General features: G+C 55.0%; 2 protein-coding genes across 2 annotated transcripts in view; both read right to left on the bottom strand.

Moving 5' to 3' along the window:
- Positions 1 to 307: 307 nt before the first annotated feature.
- ZBTB9 (zinc finger and BTB domain containing 9) lies at positions 308 to 3,260 on the bottom strand. Its single transcript, XM_059400027.1, has 2 exons — positions 2,990 to 3,260; positions 308 to 2,810 (listed from the first exon to the last, which is right to left on the bottom strand). Exon 2 carries the CDS (start codon positions 2,723 to 2,725, stop codon positions 1,310 to 1,312), a length of 1,416 nt encoding a protein of 471 aa, XP_059256010.1. The 5' UTR covers positions 2,726 to 2,810; positions 2,990 to 3,260; the 3' UTR covers positions 308 to 1,309.
- A 2,526-nt stretch (positions 3,261 to 5,786) lies between these two features.
- SYNGAP1 (synaptic Ras GTPase activating protein 1) overlaps positions 5,787 to 20,830 on the bottom strand; it is a 30,028-nt gene continuing 14,984 nt past the window's right edge. The window contains 13 exon segments of the mRNA XM_059400026.1: positions 5,787 to 5,934; positions 5,936 to 6,019; positions 9,811 to 9,901; positions 11,037 to 11,248; positions 12,888 to 13,061; positions 13,456 to 14,530; positions 14,924 to 14,965; positions 15,638 to 15,816; positions 16,023 to 16,224; positions 16,363 to 16,599; positions 18,108 to 18,252; positions 18,482 to 18,626; positions 18,776 to 19,402. Of these exon segments, the coding sequence (XP_059256009.1) occupies positions 5,872 to 5,934; positions 5,936 to 6,019; positions 9,811 to 9,901; positions 11,037 to 11,248; positions 12,888 to 13,061; positions 13,456 to 14,530; positions 14,924 to 14,965; positions 15,638 to 15,816; positions 16,023 to 16,224; positions 16,363 to 16,599; positions 18,108 to 18,252; positions 18,482 to 18,626; positions 18,776 to 19,402 (3,276 nt within the window). The 3' untranslated portion in view covers positions 5,787 to 5,871.

Genomic DNA, 20,830 nt, shown 5'->3' with positions numbered 1-20,830 from the left:
TAAAGATCATGTGAACCAACTCCTTTAAAAAACAAAAAGAGAAGCAATTTGGAGATCCAGATCACCCCACAAAAAAACCCAAAAACCAGTTCATACTCTGAAAGACAAGAGATCATTCAGTGGCAGGTCAGGGCCTAGAATCTGGCCCACTGACATCCAGGACAGTGTTCTCTGCACCAATGTGAAACCATCCCATTCTTCCCCCCAAATCATAACCCTGATGCACAAGGAACATATCCAAGTCTTTGCAACTCTGTTTTCAGGCTCTCTCTCCCACGTAAATTACTCAATCCAGTCTATTGCCAGCTTAGGTTTCAGGGCAAAGTTTATTTAAAGAAATTAAGTAACCTGTGACAATCTCCCCATTCCAATATCTACTTTTCTATCTCTCAACAAAGGGCCCATCATGTGTGAGTGGGACGGAAAGAGGGTGTGGTCCTACTGTACAGTTACTCTTCAGCCTTCTGTATGTGCTGTTCCAATCTCGGACAACAGCCACTTGTTCAATAGTGGTGCTACCCTGAGAGCATTTTAGGTCAGTGGCCATCTCCTGAGTTCATTGGTCACACTCCAATCACTGTAATCAATATAAGGGGGATCAGTGGTAGACAAAGGTAAAAAAGAGGCACAGGCTGTTGAAGGAATATCCTCTATTAAAAAGAGGGTTCTAAGAATGACACATGGAATGCTTAATTTGTTAAAGTGCTCAACTACAACATTAAAAACAGAAGTGTTGGGAAGGTGCAGAGCAAGTTATGATCGGAGAAGCCTCTGGAAAGAGCGAACAAAAAAAAGTACTCTTTCTTTTTAAGAGTACTTAAAAAGAACTCTGCCTACATTATTTCAGCATTGACAAGGGAGAGGAGAGCATAGAGCTTATTAGTTTTGGAATTATTAGACCTTGGAATCAAACATCCCTACAAGGGAGACCAGCTCCTCTATCACCACATGGAGACCAAAACAAAACATTTATCATTACATCTTTTTGCTCTAACTCTTCTCTCACCAAACAAACTTCTAACCTGAAGGTTTCCTCCATAATAACGTCAATTATGGGCAAGTGATCAATTTATGTATGCCCTGTAAACTACCTTCCAATGGGGTCGTTAGCAAAAACCTGGAGATGAGAAATAGGACTTCCCAAATCTGCCACGTTGACACCCACACTTAAGAACAAGATATCCAGAATGTACCTATTTTCTTGGCATGATTACAAGATCCAGGAGAGGGGTGCAACGGTTGTGAGGGGAAAGTATCCAACAGCAGCAGTGGCTCGCTTATCCTAGAAATTAGTGTACAGCCTCAGCAGTCAGTTGTAAGTCCAGTGAGCAGTGGCCCAACCCTGGCCCTTGCATAGGTCCCGATGGCGAAGGAAACAGGCGTGGACTCGGAACCGACGGCCGCAATGGGGGCAAGCATGCAGGGCTCCAGCATGGGTCTTCATATGCTCTGTCAGATGGTGCTTCAGCTTGAAGCGCTTATTGCAGATGCCACAGCCAAAGGGCCGAAGGCTGAAGGTCAGCATGATGTGCCGGTCACGCTTTGGCTTCACAGCAAACCGCTTCCCACACAAGCAACCAAAGCGTTTTCCATCGGCAGGGGGTGTACCTCCTAACTTGACAGGCCCGTGCACAGCCTGCCCTGCACCCCCAGGTCCCCCACCCCCTGACAGGATTTCATTACCATGAAGATCCACTGGTTTCCAGGATGGACCTCCTCCTCCTCCGTATGTCGCCCCTGCTCCTGAGGGCAGCAAGAACCCTAGCTGTCCATTCCCTTCAGTGTCCCCTCCAGGAAACACTTTGGTCTCCTCCTTTGTTCCTCCAGACTGAGTTCCACCTCCTGATACCTCTTCTTTAGGCTCAGAGGGCTCCTGCTTAATGTAGAAGACTTTGGGGGGCAGTGCAGTGTGAGGGGCAGGGGGCTCAAGTGGTGCACTCTCACCCTCTGAAACCCTGCGGGGAGTAGTGGATATGGGCAATGGGTGGGATCCATGAGGACAAGGGAAAGCCCCTGATACTCTCTGAGGCTGAGGTGTCTGAGAGGGCGCTGTGGACCCCTGGTCCTCCTCCTCCTCATCTTCTTCTTCTTCCTCCTCCTCCTCTTCTTCAACTTGAATCTGTAACACATCTCCCAGTTCACTCCCCTCCCCTAAAACAGGGCTCTCAGTAGAAGTGGAAGACTGCACGGGGGTCTGGAAAGGGGAAGAGCGAATGCACCAGCCTCCTGGAGAGGATGTGGTGGAAAGAAGTGTGTGGTAAGAGGGCGCCCCTCGGGTTGAAATTCCACCACCTGAGGTTTCAAGTTCTCTAAGAATCTCTGAGCACTGATCGACTACTTGCCACATCTGGAGACCACTGGCCACAAGGAGGTGGGCAGGGAGAGCATCCAGTGGCAGACGGAGGCGTCCTGAATAAATGAGCTGCAGCAGCCCCTCGAAGGCATCGGCTTCAATGACACTAGGCAGAGTGAGACGCGGCGCATCCCCCAGAAGAAGTTTGTCATGGAAGTAAGGAGAGGCAGCAGCCAGCACTGCTTTGTGAGCCCTAAGTTCCCGACCCTGCACCAAGAGGGACACATCACAGAACTTTCCCTCTAGCCTGTGGCGGTTCAGGGCTTCCAATAGCACTGAGCTATGCTGCGGGAACTCGATCTGGATGGTCCGTGGGGCCGGGCTGCAGGTCGGGGAGGGGGGTACAGGGGGCATAGGCGTCACGGTATCCATATGGCCGCTTCAGAAAGAGCGAGATCCCGGAGGACCAGATACAAGAGACGAAGAGCTGGGGGCGGACCCCCTCGTGGGATGAAGGCTGTGGAGGAAAGAGATGGGGTCACAGAAGCTCTGGGTAAGGACAACTACGTCTCCTCACACAACACCCGCCTCCCCAACCCAACAGGCGGAAACTTCAGTCAGTGGTAGTTTCTGCACATCAGTCCCGCGCACTCCCCCACCAAGAAAAGAAAAACGAAACAACCACAAAAGACCAACCGGGGTTTCACTTCCTGGGCCTGTGGAGAAAGATAAGGAGGTCCTTCAAGCCACGCGCCTGACCTCGCCGGCCCCTGACCGCTAGCGCCCGCCGCTACACTCCTCACGGTGCCCAGAGGTGCACTTCTCTCCCAGGAAGCCGCGGCCGCCAGGAGAGCGTGAGCGCGGGCCGGGAAGCCCTTCCCGCCGCCACGCCCCCGCCGGTACACACGCGGGACAGGGTCGTAGCGCGTCCGCGGTCACTGTTCAGTCCGGGGCCGGAAGCCACCGCCTTCCCACCGGACGCCAACGCCAGGTATGGTGGGCGTTGCCAGAGCCGCAGCCAATCGGAAGGCACTGGCCTACAAGCCTCGTGTTGATTGGTTGCGCGGGCGAGAAGGCGGTGAAGGTAGGAGGTCTTTGGCCCCCGAGCGGAGGCGTATGGGGAGGCAGCGCCTGCGGGAGGACCGCGGGCCAGTCCTCGGGACACCGTAGCCCGGAAGGAGGGGGCGACTCCTAAACGCCGCGAGTGATTAAATTTAGCGCCTGTCCCCAGCTAGGTGCTGAGAAGGAGAGATTAAGTGGGCATCCATTGTGTGGGCCGCCATGTCCCACGTCACCTCGTATCCTTCCCCATCCCTGCAAGGTAGGTATTGCCGCACTCAGTTTCCTCGGGGGAAACCGAAGCTGGCAAGTAACGGGCCTAGGATTAGAACTCAAGATTTGCTAAGGAACCAAGTTCGTTTCCCCATTCCCTGAGGGAGCATTTTAACTAGCAATTAAATAAACCTTATTTCTAGGTCATTACTAAACATGTATGTATATGTGTGTACATATATGCTTGGAATTTTTCTGAATCAGATAATGTTCCTTGGCCTCTATTCATTCGAGATAAGGTGAGAGCTAGATTGGGTAAGCTTGGCCAGTGCACAACCACCTGCTCAAAAACAGAATAAATCTGATAAATCGCTGGGTCCGGAGAATTCTATTCTGGAGGAGGCTTTAGCATCGTGCAGGGATATGGTTTCTCCCAGGCTGTCAGCTTCCTGTCAAAAAGCAGGACCCTTTTAGTCCTTCTGGAGGTCCTAGCTTAGGAAAGTCAGCACAGCGATAAAAGAACAATCTCCGTTTATTAAACATGATTTTTCTGTTTCACCACACACTCCAGAAAAAAAGGAAATGGGGCTGGGAGTGGAGAAAAAGGGATAGTTGGTGGGGGGGCGGACAGAGAAGGCTGGGAGTGGGGTGGGATAGGGTGGGGAGGGAGAACGAGAAAACAAAATAAAACAGGTAGGAAGAGCATCTCCTTACCCTTAGGGTGGTTGAGGGGGAGGGAAGCGTGGGGGGGAGGGGGCCAGGAAGCTCTGTACAGAGGGGTTGCCCCCAGCCCACACACACACACCCCCAATATGTACAGTACAAACCCCAGATAATTACAACAGCCAAAGAGAGGAGGAAAGGGGGTCCAGGGGTAGGGTCTGAGGTTGGGAAAGCAAGGAAAGGGCACAGGGATAAAATTTCACATATTTACAACTTTTATATAAGTATAAATTTGGCCCCGGCTGGGTGTATATGTGTAAGGGGATGGGACTGAAGGGGAACTGTCCATACAAAAGAAAGAAGGGTGAAGTCTGGAAAGAGTCTCAATACCAAACGCAAGAAGGGATGAGGGGGCAAGGCTGGGTAGGGGGCAGCAGTCAGGGAAGAGGGGGTACCAAGGAGAGGCTTCTCCCCTCCCATGACCTACCCACCCTAAACCCCATCCATCCTACCTCCCCTATCCCGCCAGAGAGCTATGTACAGAGAAACACCGAAAAATTGTGGAGCTGGCGGGAGGGAGGGCGGTGGAGGGAGATTGGGGAGGGGGGAGGATGAGAGGGAAGCCCAGCCCTGTCCTACCTCCCCCGGGGGGACAGAGTCATGGAAGGGGGGCCCCCAACACCCCTCCTCCAACACAGGTCCCCCCACCCTGGGGGAGAGAGACATGGCTTTTCCTAGAGTAAGTTCCCCCCTCCCCCTGGGAGTAGAGACCAAGAAGAGAGAGGGGAGGGGCAAGGGGGGCTGTGTGTGTCAGGGTAAGGCAGATCAACTAATCTGTCCTCCCTAACATACACACCCTCCTAGACCCTAACCCCTCACCCAACCTCAATTCCACCCCACCCAACACACTGGGGGAGGGGGGGGCATAAGCCCCCTCACCCCGCTCTGGGACCAGCCAAGAGCAGATCAGGTGTGGGAGGAAGGGGAGATAACTCCCATTCCCCCCTTGCCGCCCCCTCCCTGCCCCGGTGGCCCCTCCACCCCATCTGGGTTCTGGGTGGGGAGGGAGTAAATTTAAGAGTAGTAGGAGGAGAAGGAGTTTGTGCGTGCTGAGCCCCCCCAGACGCTCCTGAGAAATCAAGGGGTAATAGGGCCCCCTCACCCGGGGTCCCCTCCCCATAACAAGGGGGACAGGGGAGGCCAAAATGGGGCGGTGGAGGGGAGTTAGATTGTCAGCTCTGGTTACTGCTAAAAAATCACCCTGAAGTTGAAAGTTTGGAGGTGCCACACCCCCAGGGTGGGGGCGAGGGTCTGTCCCCCAGTGCTCAGGGGAACGATGAGGCAGAGGATGGGGATAGCACCCCGGAGTGAAGGGGTCTGTGTGGGGTAGGTGGTGTCCTGGGGCAAGGATCCCTGGGGGTCACAGGGGGCAGCACCCCAACAGGAAGGAAAAGTGGACAGCTAAGGGTCCGCACTCTTCCCCCCTAGAAATGGTGCGGTGGGGGTGGGGGATTGGTGCCCCCCAAGGAGGCATTCAGGGAGGCAATCCCGCTGTCCCTCGGCGACATCCAGTCCTGGTGGTGGGTGCTGTTCCAGGGCAGGGTGCATGGGGAGGGAGAAGAAGGTCTGTGATGCTGGGTGGGCTAGTGGTCTGCGGTGTTTCGGAACTCGCCGTTCTCGGTGATCTGCAGCCGGGGTGGGGGGGGGCGGTGCTGGGGGGGCCAGGCCGTTCCAAGGTGGGGCCAGCGTCACACGCGGGTTTGTTGGACCCAAGGGGGGAAGCTGCCTCTCCTGCAAGACACCAAAGAGGAGAGCGCGGACTTATTGAGACGCTTCGCGGGGGCCTGGGTGCCAGCCCCCTTAGCCATGCCCCCCTCCATGACCAGCCCACTCCATAAATCATGTCCCCCTCCCTGCCCCCAGGACAACCCCTCCCACCCCCATCTTCCTATTCTATTTCTCACCTGAAGTAGAAGGTACATCTTCTGGGATCAGGGAGAAGAGAATCTCACCCCCTGACTCCTAACGGGCCTTCAACCCAGGGAGTCATACCAGGAAACCAGTTCAAAAGAAATGAGTTCCTATCTTACCCCCAACCTAACCCCTTGTATCTTCCCCTACCCAGCCTCCCTCTTCCTCTTGGAACCCCCTCCCAGTCCACCCCCAATCCAAGGTAGGAACTTTGTGTTGAGGGAACAAGGGGAGGCAGTACAGCAAAACCTCATTAATCCGAACCCCCGTGGATTTGGAGTTTTTTCATAATTGGAACAAAAACTGGGCTTGAATTTTCCTTCAGCTCTGAAGAAAGGGTGTGCTAAGCAAATCAATGGTGGGAACGTGTCTGTAGGAGGGTACCAGCCAACAGACTTTTGAATCCTATCTATTCATGAACGCATGCTCCCTGAGGACCTCGAGTGGAAAAGCCTTGTTCATTGAGTCCTACTTAAGTGTGTTTTGAAGACGTGCATTCATTAAATAGACACCGCCACTCAATTCTGTCACTTGTTCAGAGTGGTCATCTTCTTGAATGTAACATTCCAAATCAGAGAGAGGTTTAACTGTTGGAGGGGGGGCAAGGGATTCAGGGGGATGGTAAAAACCTTGTGGGAGGGCTGCCTCTCTCTTGTGCTAGGAGCGTCTGCAGAGGCACAGCATGGCCCCATCTCTGTGTCCTCAGGAAGCAGAACTGCTTCATTCTTTTCCACCCCCATGTTCCTTTCAATCCCTCTACCTGGGATCCCAGTTAGAAGGAGAGGGGTACCAGACCCTACTCCCCACCCCAAACCAGCTAGCTCCTGCCTCCTGCCCTTAGCTCTGGCTTCTGTTCCTCTGCTGGGAGAGAAGCAAGCTTTCTATACTACACTTCCAGTCACTCACTTGGCTTTTTAAAATACAGGCACAAAATTAATCTTTAAGCCAATGGCTGCATTGCAGAGGGACCAAAACCTTAAAGTGATTTAGAAAGGGTCCTATTTATTTCCTGGGCCACGGGGCATTTAGGCCTGTTACATGTAACCATATCTCTGTAGGATACAAAAACATCCCAAATAGAAGCTCCCGAGTCAGGTCTCCCTTCCAAATCAAAGAGCTCACCTCTTCGAAGCTCACCAAAACCCCAGCCTTGAGCAAAACCTCCCCCTTATCTTACTGAGCACCTCGCACATTTTCCCAAAGTCAGCGAGAGAGGAAGTTACTTATGGTAGGGGATCCTGAGTATGGTGGGAGAGCAGGGGAAGGGAACCTCAAATCCCCTCCTCTCTGCCTGTCTGGCAGCAGAGCACAGGCATGCCCCCTAACACCCCCATGGACCCAAATTTAGAAAGTAGATAAATGAGGGTGCCGTTATTCATTTTACAAAAGAATTCACTGCAGGAGTCCTTTAAATGGTGCAGTCCCCTGGTGCCTTCTAGCATCTGTTTACAGATCACTAACTACTTTGGCAGAGAGGCTGGGCAGGCAGAGAGTTAAAATTACAGTGTGAAGAGCCATTGCCCACTGCAGATCAATCCCACAGAAAAGAGAGCATCTCAGAAATGATGTCAATGGCTGACAGGTTCCCATTTACTGGTTTTTAGGTAGGACTATGCGTCCGGCAAGGCCACTGGGTGGCAGGAGGGGGGAGTAAGCTCTGACAAGAAGAATAGAGATTATTTAACATGCTGTTCCTGGCATCTCTGCCTGGGAATCCACATGGCTACTGAGCCCATGATCTTATCTAGGAAGACGGCTCACCCCACTTCCAACTCCCACGCCACATAGGCCAGTCTGCATCCTAACATCTGTCAAGGCTCCTTTTTTGTTCCTTCTTGTTCCACTCACCCTGCCTAGTGTCCTGACATCCCAACAGCATTCTTTCCAGTGCCCCTTCCCAAAGTCTTCCTGAGGTAGCCTACCCATTTCTAATTCCCACCAGTGGGGCCCAGCAGGAGCTGCAGATGCCTTCTACCTCACAGATGTAAGGGAGGAGGAAGAGAGGCACAGGGGAGGGGTGGAGAACCAAGGTTAGGGAGGGAAGAGGAAACCCCCACCTACCTGCCGCAGTCAGCTCGTCCCTCTAGCCAGGGTTCCCCAACCCGTCATCAATTCCACCCCTTAACAAACCCCACCCCTAACGTCCCAACTCCCAAGGACGCTCTGGTGAAATGGGGGGTGACAGACATACATTGGAGAGGCAGAGGAAGAGGACTGAGAGGAGGCTGGGCGGTGGGTTCTGTCCAAGGAGATGAGGGGATGTGCTGGGCCTGTCCAGGGTAAAATGCTTGGAGTGGGTAGGGTGTCACTGAACAGTTCGGGGAGCAGCAGGAAGTGCTCTCTTTGGGCGTGGCTTGGGAGATGGGTCTGTGCAGGACGTGTCAGGAGGGTAGGGTCTGTGGAGGTTCTCGGGTGTGGAGGGCAGCAGTTGGGGAGCGGGGGGAAGAGGCTCCAGAGAGTCAGAGGGAAGTGGGCTTCATGACCAACCTGCAGTGGTCCGGAGTCACCTCCCCCTGTGTCCTCCGCCCGTGGTCAAAGCGGAACCAGGAGAATTACCTGATGAGGAGCTGCAGGGGGAGAGAGTGGGGTCACGGGGTCAGGAGCCTTGGCGGTCGTGGTGGGGAAGCCTGGCGGTCAGAGCAGAGGAAGGAGGAGCGTGGGTGGGAAAGTGAGCAGAATTGGGGAGAGCGAGGGGTAAGGGTGCACAAGGGAGGTCCTAAAAGCTGGCTGAGAGGGCACCTGGGTGGCTCAGTGGGTTAAGCAACTGCCTTCGGCTCAGGTCATGATCCTGGAGTCCTGGGATTGAGTCCTGCATCGGGCTTCCTGCTTGGCAGGGAGTCTGCTTCTCCCTCTGACCTTTCTCCTCTCTTCTCTCTCAAGTTAAGTAAATAAATAAAATCTTTTAACAAAATAAATAAATAAATAAAAGCTGGCTGAGAAGAGAGGGAGGGCAGCAGGGAGCTGGAGAGCTGGACAGGTATGAGGACCAGAGGGAGAGACAGGCCAAAGGCCTTCACTGGATTTAAATACTGAGGGAAGAAGGGCTTATGGGGTGGGAGGGGCCTTCAAGAGCTAAAGAGTCAGAACAGGAAACTATTTCAGAGCTGCCCCGGGACACAGGAAAATTGGGGAGCCAAGAGAACCGACGTGATGGGCACCATTCAGATCCTGAGAAGCTAGAACTCATACTCTATTCCAGCAAACTACAGCCTCTAGCCCTTCGGCCCAAGAAGAGCTCAGAGGAAGCTGAATTCCCTGATGTGAGCAGGAACAGGCACAGACGGGGCAGGGGTGCTGGGAACTGGGTAGACTCTGGGGGCAGAGAGACTGAGGTTCTGGTGGATGTTCGGAGACCCAGACAGGAGTGGGAAAGATGGGGCAGGAAGGCACAGGGGTGGGGCTGACACTGCCAGGAGTGACAAAGGCACAGACGATGGGATGAAGATGGGGTTGTTGGTGGGGGGTGCTGCCAGAAGCAGCCAGTGGACAAACGGAGGACAGTGGGAGACAGATGGCGATGGGGCTGGGTGGCTGGTGCAGTGAGTGCACGAAGGACAGTGGGATGGATGGGGATGGGACACGGAGAAGATAAATGACATTGTAATTTCCACCTGAGCGTCGAGCAGCCTCTTCTTGGGTTCGGGCAGCGGCTCAGGCATGGCGGGGTGGTCCCGGCGCAGCTCCTCCTCCACCAGCATCAGCCTGAAGGGACGGGCTTCAGTGGGGTTAGTGGCGGGCACGGGCCTGGAGCCTGCCGGGGGAACTCCTGATCCTGGGGAACCCCTGTAGCTCTCTGGAAAAGCCTCTGATGTCCTCCTCTGCCCTCAGAATCCTTCCATAGTTACAACCCAAAAGACTCCCTGTATTAACCTTCCTCTCACGCACCCTCACATCTCCCTGCTAAGGACAGCTTTCTGGGCCTCAAAGACCTCCACCACCCAGACACCCCCTGGCCCTCCACCCTCTCATTCAGGACAATGCCCTCCCGCAGCCCCTCTGTGGCTGAAAGCCTGGCTTCTACGTCTCCCATTCCACCTCACTGAACCTAGGACACCTCCAGTGCCTCCCCTGGGATGCCCATAGCCCAAGAGGTGTCTCTACAGTCATCATTTCCCATCACCTCCCTGCCTTTGATGAAGATTCTCAAGGTGATTTCTCACCAAGGATATCCGTTAGAGCAGGGTTTCAAAATAAGTTTCAAGTCAAGCTCTTTTCTTCTAACTAACCTTACTCAAAGCTACCTTCAGAGTGGGTCAAAATGGGATTGGCTGTAGTTAGAGTGGGGCCTGGGATCCCATCCACTTCTCAGGATAGCTGACCCCCTGGCTGAGACACTGTCTTTGGAGGCCAGGGCTTGACAGAGCAGTTGAAAATGTGCACATGCTAAAAGAAGGGCCATTCATTTTCTAATGGAACATCTTTTCAGGGTGAGAGAAGGTTTACCCAGGATAGGGATGGCTAGGGGCTACTCTGGCTAGGGATCTCCTCATGGGTTCGGGGAGAATGTCATAGGCTTGATTGAGAATAACCAGTGGGGAGTCTTGGCCTAGGCTGGGGCCAGACACACAGTGATGGGACAGTAACAGGCACATTTTTTTAGGGGTTCAGAAGTTACTCTGTCAGGGGAGAAATCAGGATTTGGCACAGGGACACTTATGCACTAACTAGAGGTTTCTCCCCACTTGGTGATTGGTGAGTGAGTGGCAACCTCTGGGAGCAGGGTCATGGGCTTTCCTCCTGGTGTCCTGAGTTTGTGACTGGAGGCTGGAGAGGGAGCTCACTGGCTCTCTTCAGCCTCAGGCTCTCCCTTGCTACCCCTCCCCAGGCCGCCCCTCACCTGCCAATGATGCTCTTGATCTGCGAATCCTTCTCCACCTGTTGCTGCCTTAGCCTCTTCTCACTCTGCTCCAGTCGGGCCTGATACTGCATCAAGATTTTGCTGGTCTGCTCTTCCTGGGACAGCAGCCTCCGCTCATACTCTTCTAGCTTACGGTTGGACATGTGTAGCCGTTCCTTCAGTGAGTGGATCTCTTCCTCATACTCCTTCACCTGCCCGCCGGGCACAAGACCCCGCACTGTGAGGGGTGCCTCACCCCGACCCCACCACCCAGTCTCTGTCCTTGCCTTCCATGCAGCCACTGCATGGTGAGGGACATCCCAGCGGCCTTCTCCAGTCCTTCCCCTGCCTGCTGATCATATCAGACATGGGGGCTTTTGAGAAGGCCCTTCCATGGAGCAAACTAAGTGTTCTTTAAAATGGACCAAGGTCATATGGTCCCATACCCTGAGAAATACATACCCGCCCTCACATGTAAATCTGGACATATGAGGACCCACACAAGAACCTAGACAGACTCAAGGACACACCTTGAGTGACCATACCCAGAAATTAAAGATTAAGGTGACTGCTCAATCTAACCAGAGCAGGGGGAGGGGGATACCCAGGAAGACAAGACAAGACAAGACAAGGAGAGGCTATGTGGGATGACGGATCTGGACTTTAGACAAGTCCAGGCTAAGAATCTAGGACTGCGTCTCTGTTGATACTGATCCTGGAATTCTGGGGCTAGAAGGGCATAGGAGAGCCATTTTATCTCCCCTATTGGCTCTAGAGTCTGTAGCTGTGTGTGCTACTCAATACAGCAGCCATTAGCTATGTGTGGCTCTTTAAAATGCAAGTAAAACTAAATATTTGGTTCCTCAATAGCATCAGCCACATATGGCCAGTGGTTACCATACTGGATGGTGCAGATCACAGAACATTTCTCATTACTGCAGAAAATTCTACTGGATAGTCCCAGTCTGGAGCCTTCCTCACCAAAAATATCTCATCTGAGCCATAGAACAGAAAATATGATTTGAAAGAGTATTTGCTCATTTCTCCAAAGAGGATACATACATAATCAACCCCATTCTAGACGTAAAGGAGAGATGTTATTTATGACCTCAGGTGGCTACCTTATGGCATTAAGGCTTAATTCTCTCCTGGAACTTGCTATGCCAAATCCATCTAGATCAGTCCCAAACATTTTCCTATGCTCAAAGACCACAACTCTCGAGAAACTTCTCGCTGCTCCCCCAAACTGGGGTCCTACAGTCTTTAGATCAACCTAATCCTACAGCCACTCTCTTCTTCAGAGCCCTTGGACCAACAGCTTCCCCAAGGAACTTTCTGCTAAGTTATCTGTGTGGGGCCCTGTAGCTCTTGTTGTCTTTTGCTCTGGGCCACCATCAGCTGAGAGTCTGGTCTCTGCACAAATGGGCCAATAAGTACCACTTCCCAACACCGACCCTCTGTCACCTGGTTAAGGTGGGTAAGGTGGACATCATCTGTAGTACACCTATAACCTATCTGTCCCTGCCCAGTTCAGCAGCTCACACTGCTGGTAGAGCAGCCCTCCCTTCCCTGGGTAGTTACAGAAGCCAGGGTTTATGTTCTCCCTGGGGAGGAACACAGAAATAAGCTTTAACATAGACCATTTCTCCACCAACAGCCCATGATGCATATAAGCCACAAAATACAGCTGGACGTTGGCTTTCCGACAGACTGTGTATGCCCAGCCTCCCCAAGAGGCTTGAAAGCTTCTCAGGAAAGGGGGATCAGATCTTTGTCTCTTCTTCCCCCTGTAACTACTTGACCCCTGGTGCTTCCCCTGTGCGTACTGGGAAGGTCTGGGGCCCAGCGTACCCTATCCAGTCGGCTCTCGTCCATCGACTTGGAGTACTCCTTCAGCTTGTACTCTTCTCGCTCGATGTGGGCACTCTCGATGTCAGCGGACAGGTGAGGCATGTTGGAGACCCAGGCCACTGTCCGCTCGGAGGCTGGCATGGTGGGGTTCAGCGTGGATGGCGCCTGAGAATGCTGGGACAGGGCGAGGTGGGGGTGGAGAGGAAAGGTGGGAGAAGGCAGGGTGCATTTAGGGGAGAGTGCTGCCAAAGGAGATGACCATCCCAGTCTTGCTCCCCTGCTCTTGTGCCGATGCCCTTGTGAATGCTATTTAATTATTTATCATGTCTCCCCTCTGGAGACATGAGCTCCATGAGGGCATGGCTTGGGTGGCGTTCACTGTCAAAGCCATGGTGCCCAGAACAAGACATAGCACATAGCAGGAGCTTTATATACAGCTAATGAATGAAAGAAGGTGAGAACAGTGTGATTTCAGACCCCAAACCATTCTGCCCCCCACTTCCCCAACCCATTTCCTCCTTCCCTTCCTGTCCCTCCCCCATCTGGCCTTCCTCCCACCCCCACGTACCTGCTTCGTGATGGAGGGCTTGAGCCCCCCACCCCCTCCGCCACCGCTGCCCCCGCTGCCCCCAATGCTGCCCTCTTTGCTGAGGCTCTGTTGCCGTGGACGGGCAGGGCCGTAACTCGGCTCCGGTGACTGCAACAGATTCCCACTGGATGGCCGGGGTTTCTGGGCCGCGCTGACGGTCAACTGCTGAGACTTGCCCCTCTGCAATGGAGGCGGCTGGCCCCCGCCACCCCCGCCACTGCCCCCACCGCCACTCCCACCTCCAGGCCCTGAGGGGGCAGGCCTCTGGGGACCAATGGTGATCTGGGGAGGGGACAGCATGTGCTGCAGGTTGTCCTGGAGTGAGAGCTGCCGACGGGTGAAGTCAGTGCCAGAGGGTCCAAACTCATCACTGTAGCTGTGGCTGTGAAGGATGGAAGCGGCAGGGGGCTTGGGGACCCCTGAGGAGAGGTCCTCACTCTTGCTATAGCCATGGAACGGGGCAAAGGTGTCCCCAGGGGGCTCTCCACCTCGGTGGTGGTGATGGTGGTGATGGTGGTGGTGGGAGGAAGGTGGGCCGTGACCACCACCCCCTCCGTGGCCCCCTGGGGGGCCTGGCCCATCAGCAGCCATGTGGAAGAGAGGGTTCTGGAAGGAGAGGGGGATGCGCAGTTGCTGGGCGGGGACACCATCCGTGGTGACACCCATCTGGCTGAGACGCATGCCAGCTGCGGTAATGGACGAGCCGCTCCCCTGGGAGAGGCGTCCCGCGGGTGCAGGCCGCAGCCCCAAGGCCGCAGTCAGGGAAGCCTGGCTCGAGTGCAGCAGGTCCCCAACGGCTGCCAGGTTGGACACACTGCTGCTGTTGAGGCGGCCACTGGGCCCGTCGCCCTGCAAATCCAGCATGGAGACACTCTTGTTGACGCTCAGCATCTTCTGCTCCGGCTCTGTGATGTCCGAGCTGCTCGTGCAGTATGCTGGCGAAGAGCGGGCCAGGGGTGGACGGCTTACATAGAACAGGTCTTTACCCCCACCGGGGGGTGGTGGGGGCGGCTTTTCCTTGGTTGGGGAGGGGAGGCGAGCCATGTCCATAGAGCTGCGGGAAGGGAAAGGGGCATACGAGCAGGAGGTGAGGCTGTGGCCACCGGCAACTGAGCCTGCTGTGGGGTGGCACAGGCCTTGGGGTGAGAAGCGGGACCTGCAGGGAAGGGCGGGGAGCTGGAAGTGGCAGCTCTGGAGAGGGCCGGCAGGGAGCATAGGAGGGGATACATGGGAAAAAGGAAAGGAAAGGACCCCTCCAGGAAGGGAGTGAGGCCTAGAGGAGGGGAGATGGGGGCACCAAGAGGAGGGATGAGGGGCAAGTCCGGGCAGATATGGAGATGAGGGTGCATGGAGGAGAAGAGGAGAGGAGGAAGGTGAAGGCCACTGGAGTGGGAGGGGGGAGCAGAGAGGAGAGGAGAGGGGGACGGGGGAGGGGAGAGCCCCTCACCTGTTGAGGCCGCGAGCCATGAAGGACTGAAGGTCGATGGAGCTGGAGAGAGATGGGAAGAGGGGCGAGCACAGACAGAGAGAAGGAGAGAGGTGGGCAGAAGGCGTGGACGCATGGAAGGAGAGGTGGGAATGGTGGAATGGGTATGGCATCATGGAGGGAGACCGGGGCGGAGGGACAAGCAGGGCGGTCAGCAGAATAAGCAGCAGCCGAGGCCGCCGCGTTGAAATGGATGCTGGGGCTCAGGAGGCCCTGCTAGGATCCCCACGTTACTTCCCAGCGCTGGGTGGTAACTGAGGTCCGCTAGGTTCTGGAGGGGACCAGGGTGGTACTTATTTACCGACCAGGCCAGAGACGGTTCAGTGTTTGGGTGCTACACGGCTGATCCAGCATGTGTGGCTGAACCTCTGCTCTGGGGCAGGCATGGGCCGGCAGAGGGGCTAGGCAAAGCAGAGCTTGTGGCAGGAAGCCCCAGGCTTCCAATAGGCTGGAGCCAGAGGAGCCCCCTCACTCTTCCTGGGGCTCAGAGTTGCCTGCTCCCTCTGCCCTTAAAGGGCTCTCGGCCTAACCCATCTTCTTACCATTTTCTCTGAGAGCCTGCCTCTTTTTCCTTTCTTTCAAGCCCAAGAGAGATGCACAGGGGCCCAGTGAGATGTCCCCTGAGCAGAGAAGTCAGGGCCCCCAGGCACAGGCATGGGGGTCCCCGGTGCTCACCTGTTGAGGTCCCGCATCATGTAGCCCTGCATCTCGGCCGACGGGCCCCGAAGCACCACAGGCTGAGGCCGGGGCCGCTCACTCTGACGGCTCGGCTGCCTTTGGATGTTGGGGTTCCTCAGAGCTGTGCTGATGTCGTTGAGGAGCCGGGGCAGTGGGCCCAGCTTCAGGAGGGCTTCCTGGAAGGGTGAGGCTGTTACCTCAGTGCCCAGCTCGAAGAGGGCCCCAGAGGGTGCGGGGAGTGGGGGAAGGGTGTCCGAACTGGGGGAGTGGTAGAGATGGGGTGGGGACTGGGAGGGGAGAAAAATCTGTGTGAGGGGTGGTCTCTCAGGCCACTGGAGCCTCTGGAAACACCTGGGGAGGGGACAGATGGGCATCTGCTGACCTTACTCAGCTGGGGCAGCACCTCCCAGAGCAGAGCATGGAGTGTGGAGAGCTCTCGGCCCAAGTCGATGTAACCCTCAAAGCTACTACTGTTGGTCAGCGTGTCCAGGTTGGAGATCTCATACAGGAACTGCTGCATGGAACCCCACTCCAGCTCCAGAAACTCATTCATGAATCCCAGAAAGTCCTCCTTTGAGGTAAACCTGGCCAAGGTGTCCAGAAGGTAGAGGTCACGCACACAGAAGGCCTCACACCCACCCGTCTGAGGGTCTCTGGGGACTCGGGAGACCCTTCCTGGCCACCCCCAGCCCCACCCTACCCCTGCCTGAGGCTTCCCTCACTTGGAAAAGTTGGCCAAGTTTTGGATGACCTTGGCGATGAGGGTTAGGGTTCGTGAGGTCTGCTCATCTGGGTACTCCTGCATGAGCCCAAAGAGACTGGGCGACATAATGGCTGGACAGAGGAAGCGCAAGAAGAGCGAGGCGCTGATCAGCCTGTCAGCGATGTCCTCCCGGCCCCGCTCTGCGCAGCGCAGTCGCCAAGATGCAAACACCTCCTTCAGCTCCCTCGGGAACACGCTGAGGGGAAGGGGTGGGGAGACAGAGAGAGAGAGAGAGAAAGAGAGAGACCGGGACTGAGCCCCAGAGACCCTCAGCTTCCAGGAAACATGCTGAGGGGGGTGGTAGGAGGTGAGGGTGTGGAAACAGAGTCAGGGAGAGACAGGGAGGGAGGGACTGCAGCAGGAAGACGGAAGGCTGCTGGAAGAAGAGGCCTATGGAAGAGGGAACAGACAGATCGGGGAGAAAGAAATGGAGGGGGAGAGAAGGTGAGGGGAGAGAGACATGCGGGAGAGAGACGGAGGGTGTATGAGAGAGACAAGGAGAGGAGTAGAAGAAAAACAGACACCAGGGAGAGACAGAGATGGGAGAGAGATGGAGGGTCACTTGAGGTACAGGGAGCTCGGACCCCCCAACTCTTCTGGATTCCAGGGAAATGGGGATGGAAGTGCCCCTGCGTGATCCCCACTCCCTGCGATGGCTCAGCGCTCACTCCCCCACCTCCCCGTTCCACTTCAGCATCCCATTGACACCTTAAACTCTGACTCGTGTAGTGTAAAACAGAGCTCACCATCGCCCCCACACCTTGGAGCTCCTCCTCCTGACTTCCCTGGGTTCTGTCAATGAGGCCGCAGGTCTCAAACACCAGCCTCATGGCCTCTCAAGTCATCCATGACTCCCCACAGACAAGTTCCCTTCTTCCCAGTCAGTTGACAACTCCAGCTGATCCCTTCCTCAGAGGGGCCTTCACAACAGGCCCTTTTCTCCCCTCCCTGCCACTATCCTGATCCACATCTCACCCAAAAACAATCACCTCTAGCTAGCCTGCACCATGCTCTCCCTACTTGTCATGCCCTGCACTCTACACCACTTAAGGATTAATCTTCTCGATCGTGATACTTCTTGGCACTAGCACCACTAATGGCATCCCATGACCCACTGGTGAACTCAGTCTCCTTAGCCTGACAGCTGAGGACTTCCAGACTCTAACTCCAACCCCCCTTTCCGGACCTCTCCTCCTTCCACTCTCCACTAGGAGCCACGGGCTCCATGAAACCTGAGCTAACTACCGGCCCCCAAAAGCTCCCGGGCCGCTCACCTTCACTCATGTGCCCATCCCACAGCCTTCTCCTGCAATGTCTCCTTTGCCCACCATATCCATGTATCAGAACCCAACCCAGTCTTCAAAGCCCAGCCCAGGGACACCTCCTCCATGAAGCCTTCCTTGCTTGTTCCCATCAAAGCTCTGCCTTCTCTGACCTTACGTTTCCTGGGGGAAGCCTCACTTGACACTTCACACCTACTACAACTGTTCTGTGGACTTCCGTACATCTACTCCATCCCTACTCATTCCGGGTGATGCCCTCTCAGGGCAGGGCCAAGCCTCAATCCTGTCTGCCTGCCTCACAGCCCCCAGCACACTGCTCTGCCCATACCCAGTACTCAGTCCTCTTTGCGGATGGACAGATGGATGAACAGATGAACACACGACCCCGGCCCCGGCCCCCACCCAGCGTTCCCAGTCTCACCAGTGGGAGTTGACCACCTTGCACAGGGCCAACTCACAGCACATCCGCAGGTTGGCCTGGTGCTCGGCCAGGCTAGATGCTGTGCATTTGATGGGGTCCACCTCGCAGTTCTCCTCGGACTCATACAGAGCACGGATGAACTCCCCTGGGGTGGGGGCACAACACAGGGTGGTCACACTTGCCAAGGGCAGGGATGGGGGCTGCCTGGGTTGGGGAATTGTGGTATCCCATGGCTGGAGGCCAGAGGCCAGGGACTCGAGGCTGGGAAGCATCAAGCTGAGGAAGTGTGACCTCGGGTCTGGAGTAGCCAGGTTTAGGGTTGGGATGGACATCTGTTAAGTTTGGGAGGAGGGAGACCGGAGGGTGGGCCATACCAATGGCATCCTTGAGGTATTTCTGACCAATCAGTCTCATGTACTCTTCTATGGCTTTAGTGGCGAGCGTGTTCTCGCGGAATATGAGGTGCTCCCGTTCCATGAACCGGTCCACCTCAGACATGGCCATGTCTGAAAGGAAGTCCTGAGGCCCGGGAAAATCCAAGGGTCGGCCTCTGTCCAACCCAAGCTCATTCTGAAGACAAAGTGCCCTATCCTTACTATCCATCCCAACCCCGCCCCCCAGCAAGTGCCCACTGCTGGGTCACCTGTTCCTGAGGGCACAGTGCTCACCTTGGCCTTGCCCGTACTCTGCAGAATGTGAACCAGTGCACTGGCCACCTCCTCCTTGCCCTTGACATTCAGGGCGGGCTCCAGCACTGCACACAGCATCCGGTAATGGTTGGTGACGTACTCTGCAAACTCCTTATAGAGCTCCATGGGCAGGATACTCATGGTCTGGTAACGCGCCTTCAGCCGCACAGCTGGGCAGCCTCCTTTGCCCTTGCCCCCGGAGCCACTCCCAGAGCCCCCACCCCCTCCTGAGCCCCCCATGCCCCCAGAGCCCCCGCTGCCCGTCGGCAGGGTGACGGGGTACCACTGCTCTGTGAAGTGGCGCCCAGCGAGGGTGGCCACAGGCACAGTCACCAGGCCGACATAGCCCGCTTTGTCCTTCTTGCGCTTTTTGTCTGAGTCACGGTACAGATGGAGCCGCAGGGCGCGGACAGCCGGCAGGTTGTTGAACTCGAAGTGCTCGCCCCAGAAGACAGTGTCCCCTGAGGCCGAGCGGGGCTTGGAGGTGGTGCGCGCATACAGCATGTCGTCCAGGCACAGCTCGCAGTAGTACCGCTTTTTGGGGGGCAGCTCCCGAGCCTCTATGATCCACAGCTTCAACACATTGTCGACTCGGCGGCTGTTGTCCTAGGGGAGTAGGGTGGGCCCAGCGGATAACAGAGAAGGGAGAGAAAGACAGAGACACCAAAAGGGGAGAGGCAGTGAGAAAACGCGACAGGATCTCTAAGATGGCAGTCAGAAGGCTAAGAAGATGTGTGTACTGGGTTGAATAGTGTACTCCCCTCAAAATTCGTGTCCACTTGGAACCTATGAATGTGGCCTTCACTGGGGAACTGCTGATCTACTCATATCAAGATGTATCCACTCTGGATTAGTGTGGGCCCTAAATCCAATGGCATTTCTGTATGCAGGGGGAGATTTAGAGACCTAAACTGAAGTCACACAGAGGCAGAAATTGGACAGATGCAGCTACAAGTCAAAGAGCTATCAAGACGCTAGAAAGAAAAAATGAGAAAAACAAAAAGAGGCAGGGAAGGGTTCTTCCTAGAGCTTCAGAGGGACCAGGGTTTTGCCAGCACCTTCTTTTTGGACTTTTGGTCTTCTAAACTTTGGAAGAATAAAGTTCTTTCGTTTTAAGTGACCTAATTTACAGTAATTTGTTACTGCAGCCCTGGACAACTAGTACAGCAAGGGGCTCCTACATCAGACAACAGAATCAGCCTTGGGGAAAGTTTCAAAAGCTCAAAGAATAAACCAAAAAAAATAAGGTGGAATTTGAAGGGGTGAACTGCGGAGTCCCCCCAAAACAATCAGAGATTGACTATAAAAACACACAAAAACGTGAGTTGCATAAATACGAGATGGGCGAGGCTACGTGCAGAATCAGTGCGAAAGGGCCTGGGGATGCATAGGACCACAAGGTCTTGGTCAAGCTCAGGGGAGGCTGCCGCGTGAACAGAACTTGGTGTTCCGATTCTGCATGGGTCAGACTGCACCCAGCCTCTTGGGTCTAATTATGGACAATGAAAAACAAGGGATTTCCCCAGAGGAGGGCTGCCAGGACTGTGAGCTCACTGGAGCCTGGGATCTGAGAAGAGCTGATGGAACTGGGAGCATTTCTCCTGGGAGATAGAAGCTTTGGGAAGAACCCAGACTTGTAGAATCTCTGAGCCAAAAGGACTTTAGAGATCATCTAATTGTCATATAAACCCTATTCCCACCAGCTTTATGGAGAGGAAACTAAGGTCTAGAGGCTTGGCTAACTGACAACTCTATGAGTCTCCCAGAGATGTGGCAAGCAGGGGCTAGGTGTCCAGCTGTCAGGGTACTGGCAGGCACTGCTTGCCTCCAGGAAAGATGGATCAACGCTGTAAGTCTATGACTTCTATGGTAATAGACCCTGAGGCAGAAAGAATGGCAAAAGAAACGGGGACTCAGAGAAACGTGGGGTCACCTCCTGCTCATCCAGGTCCCCTCTTCCCCAAGCCCCACTTCCCTTTAGCTCACCTTGCCCTCTAGGCCCCCAGCTTCCCCTGTGGTTTGACCTTTGCCTTG

This window comes from Mustela nigripes, chromosome 5, assembly GCF_022355385.1.
Source record: "Mustela nigripes isolate SB6536 chromosome 5, MUSNIG.SB6536, whole genome shotgun sequence".
In the NCBI taxonomy this organism is placed as follows: domain Eukaryota; kingdom Metazoa; phylum Chordata; class Mammalia; order Carnivora; family Mustelidae; genus Mustela; species Mustela nigripes.
Note: the sequence above shows the minus strand (reverse complement) of the source record. Positions and strands in the feature narration are given on the sequence as shown.

Excerpts from the sequence above, each read along its gene's own strand:
- ZBTB9 (XM_059400027.1), bottom strand. The coding sequence starts at position 2,725 with ATGGATACCGTGACGCCTATGCCCCCTGTACCCCCCTCCCCGACCTGC.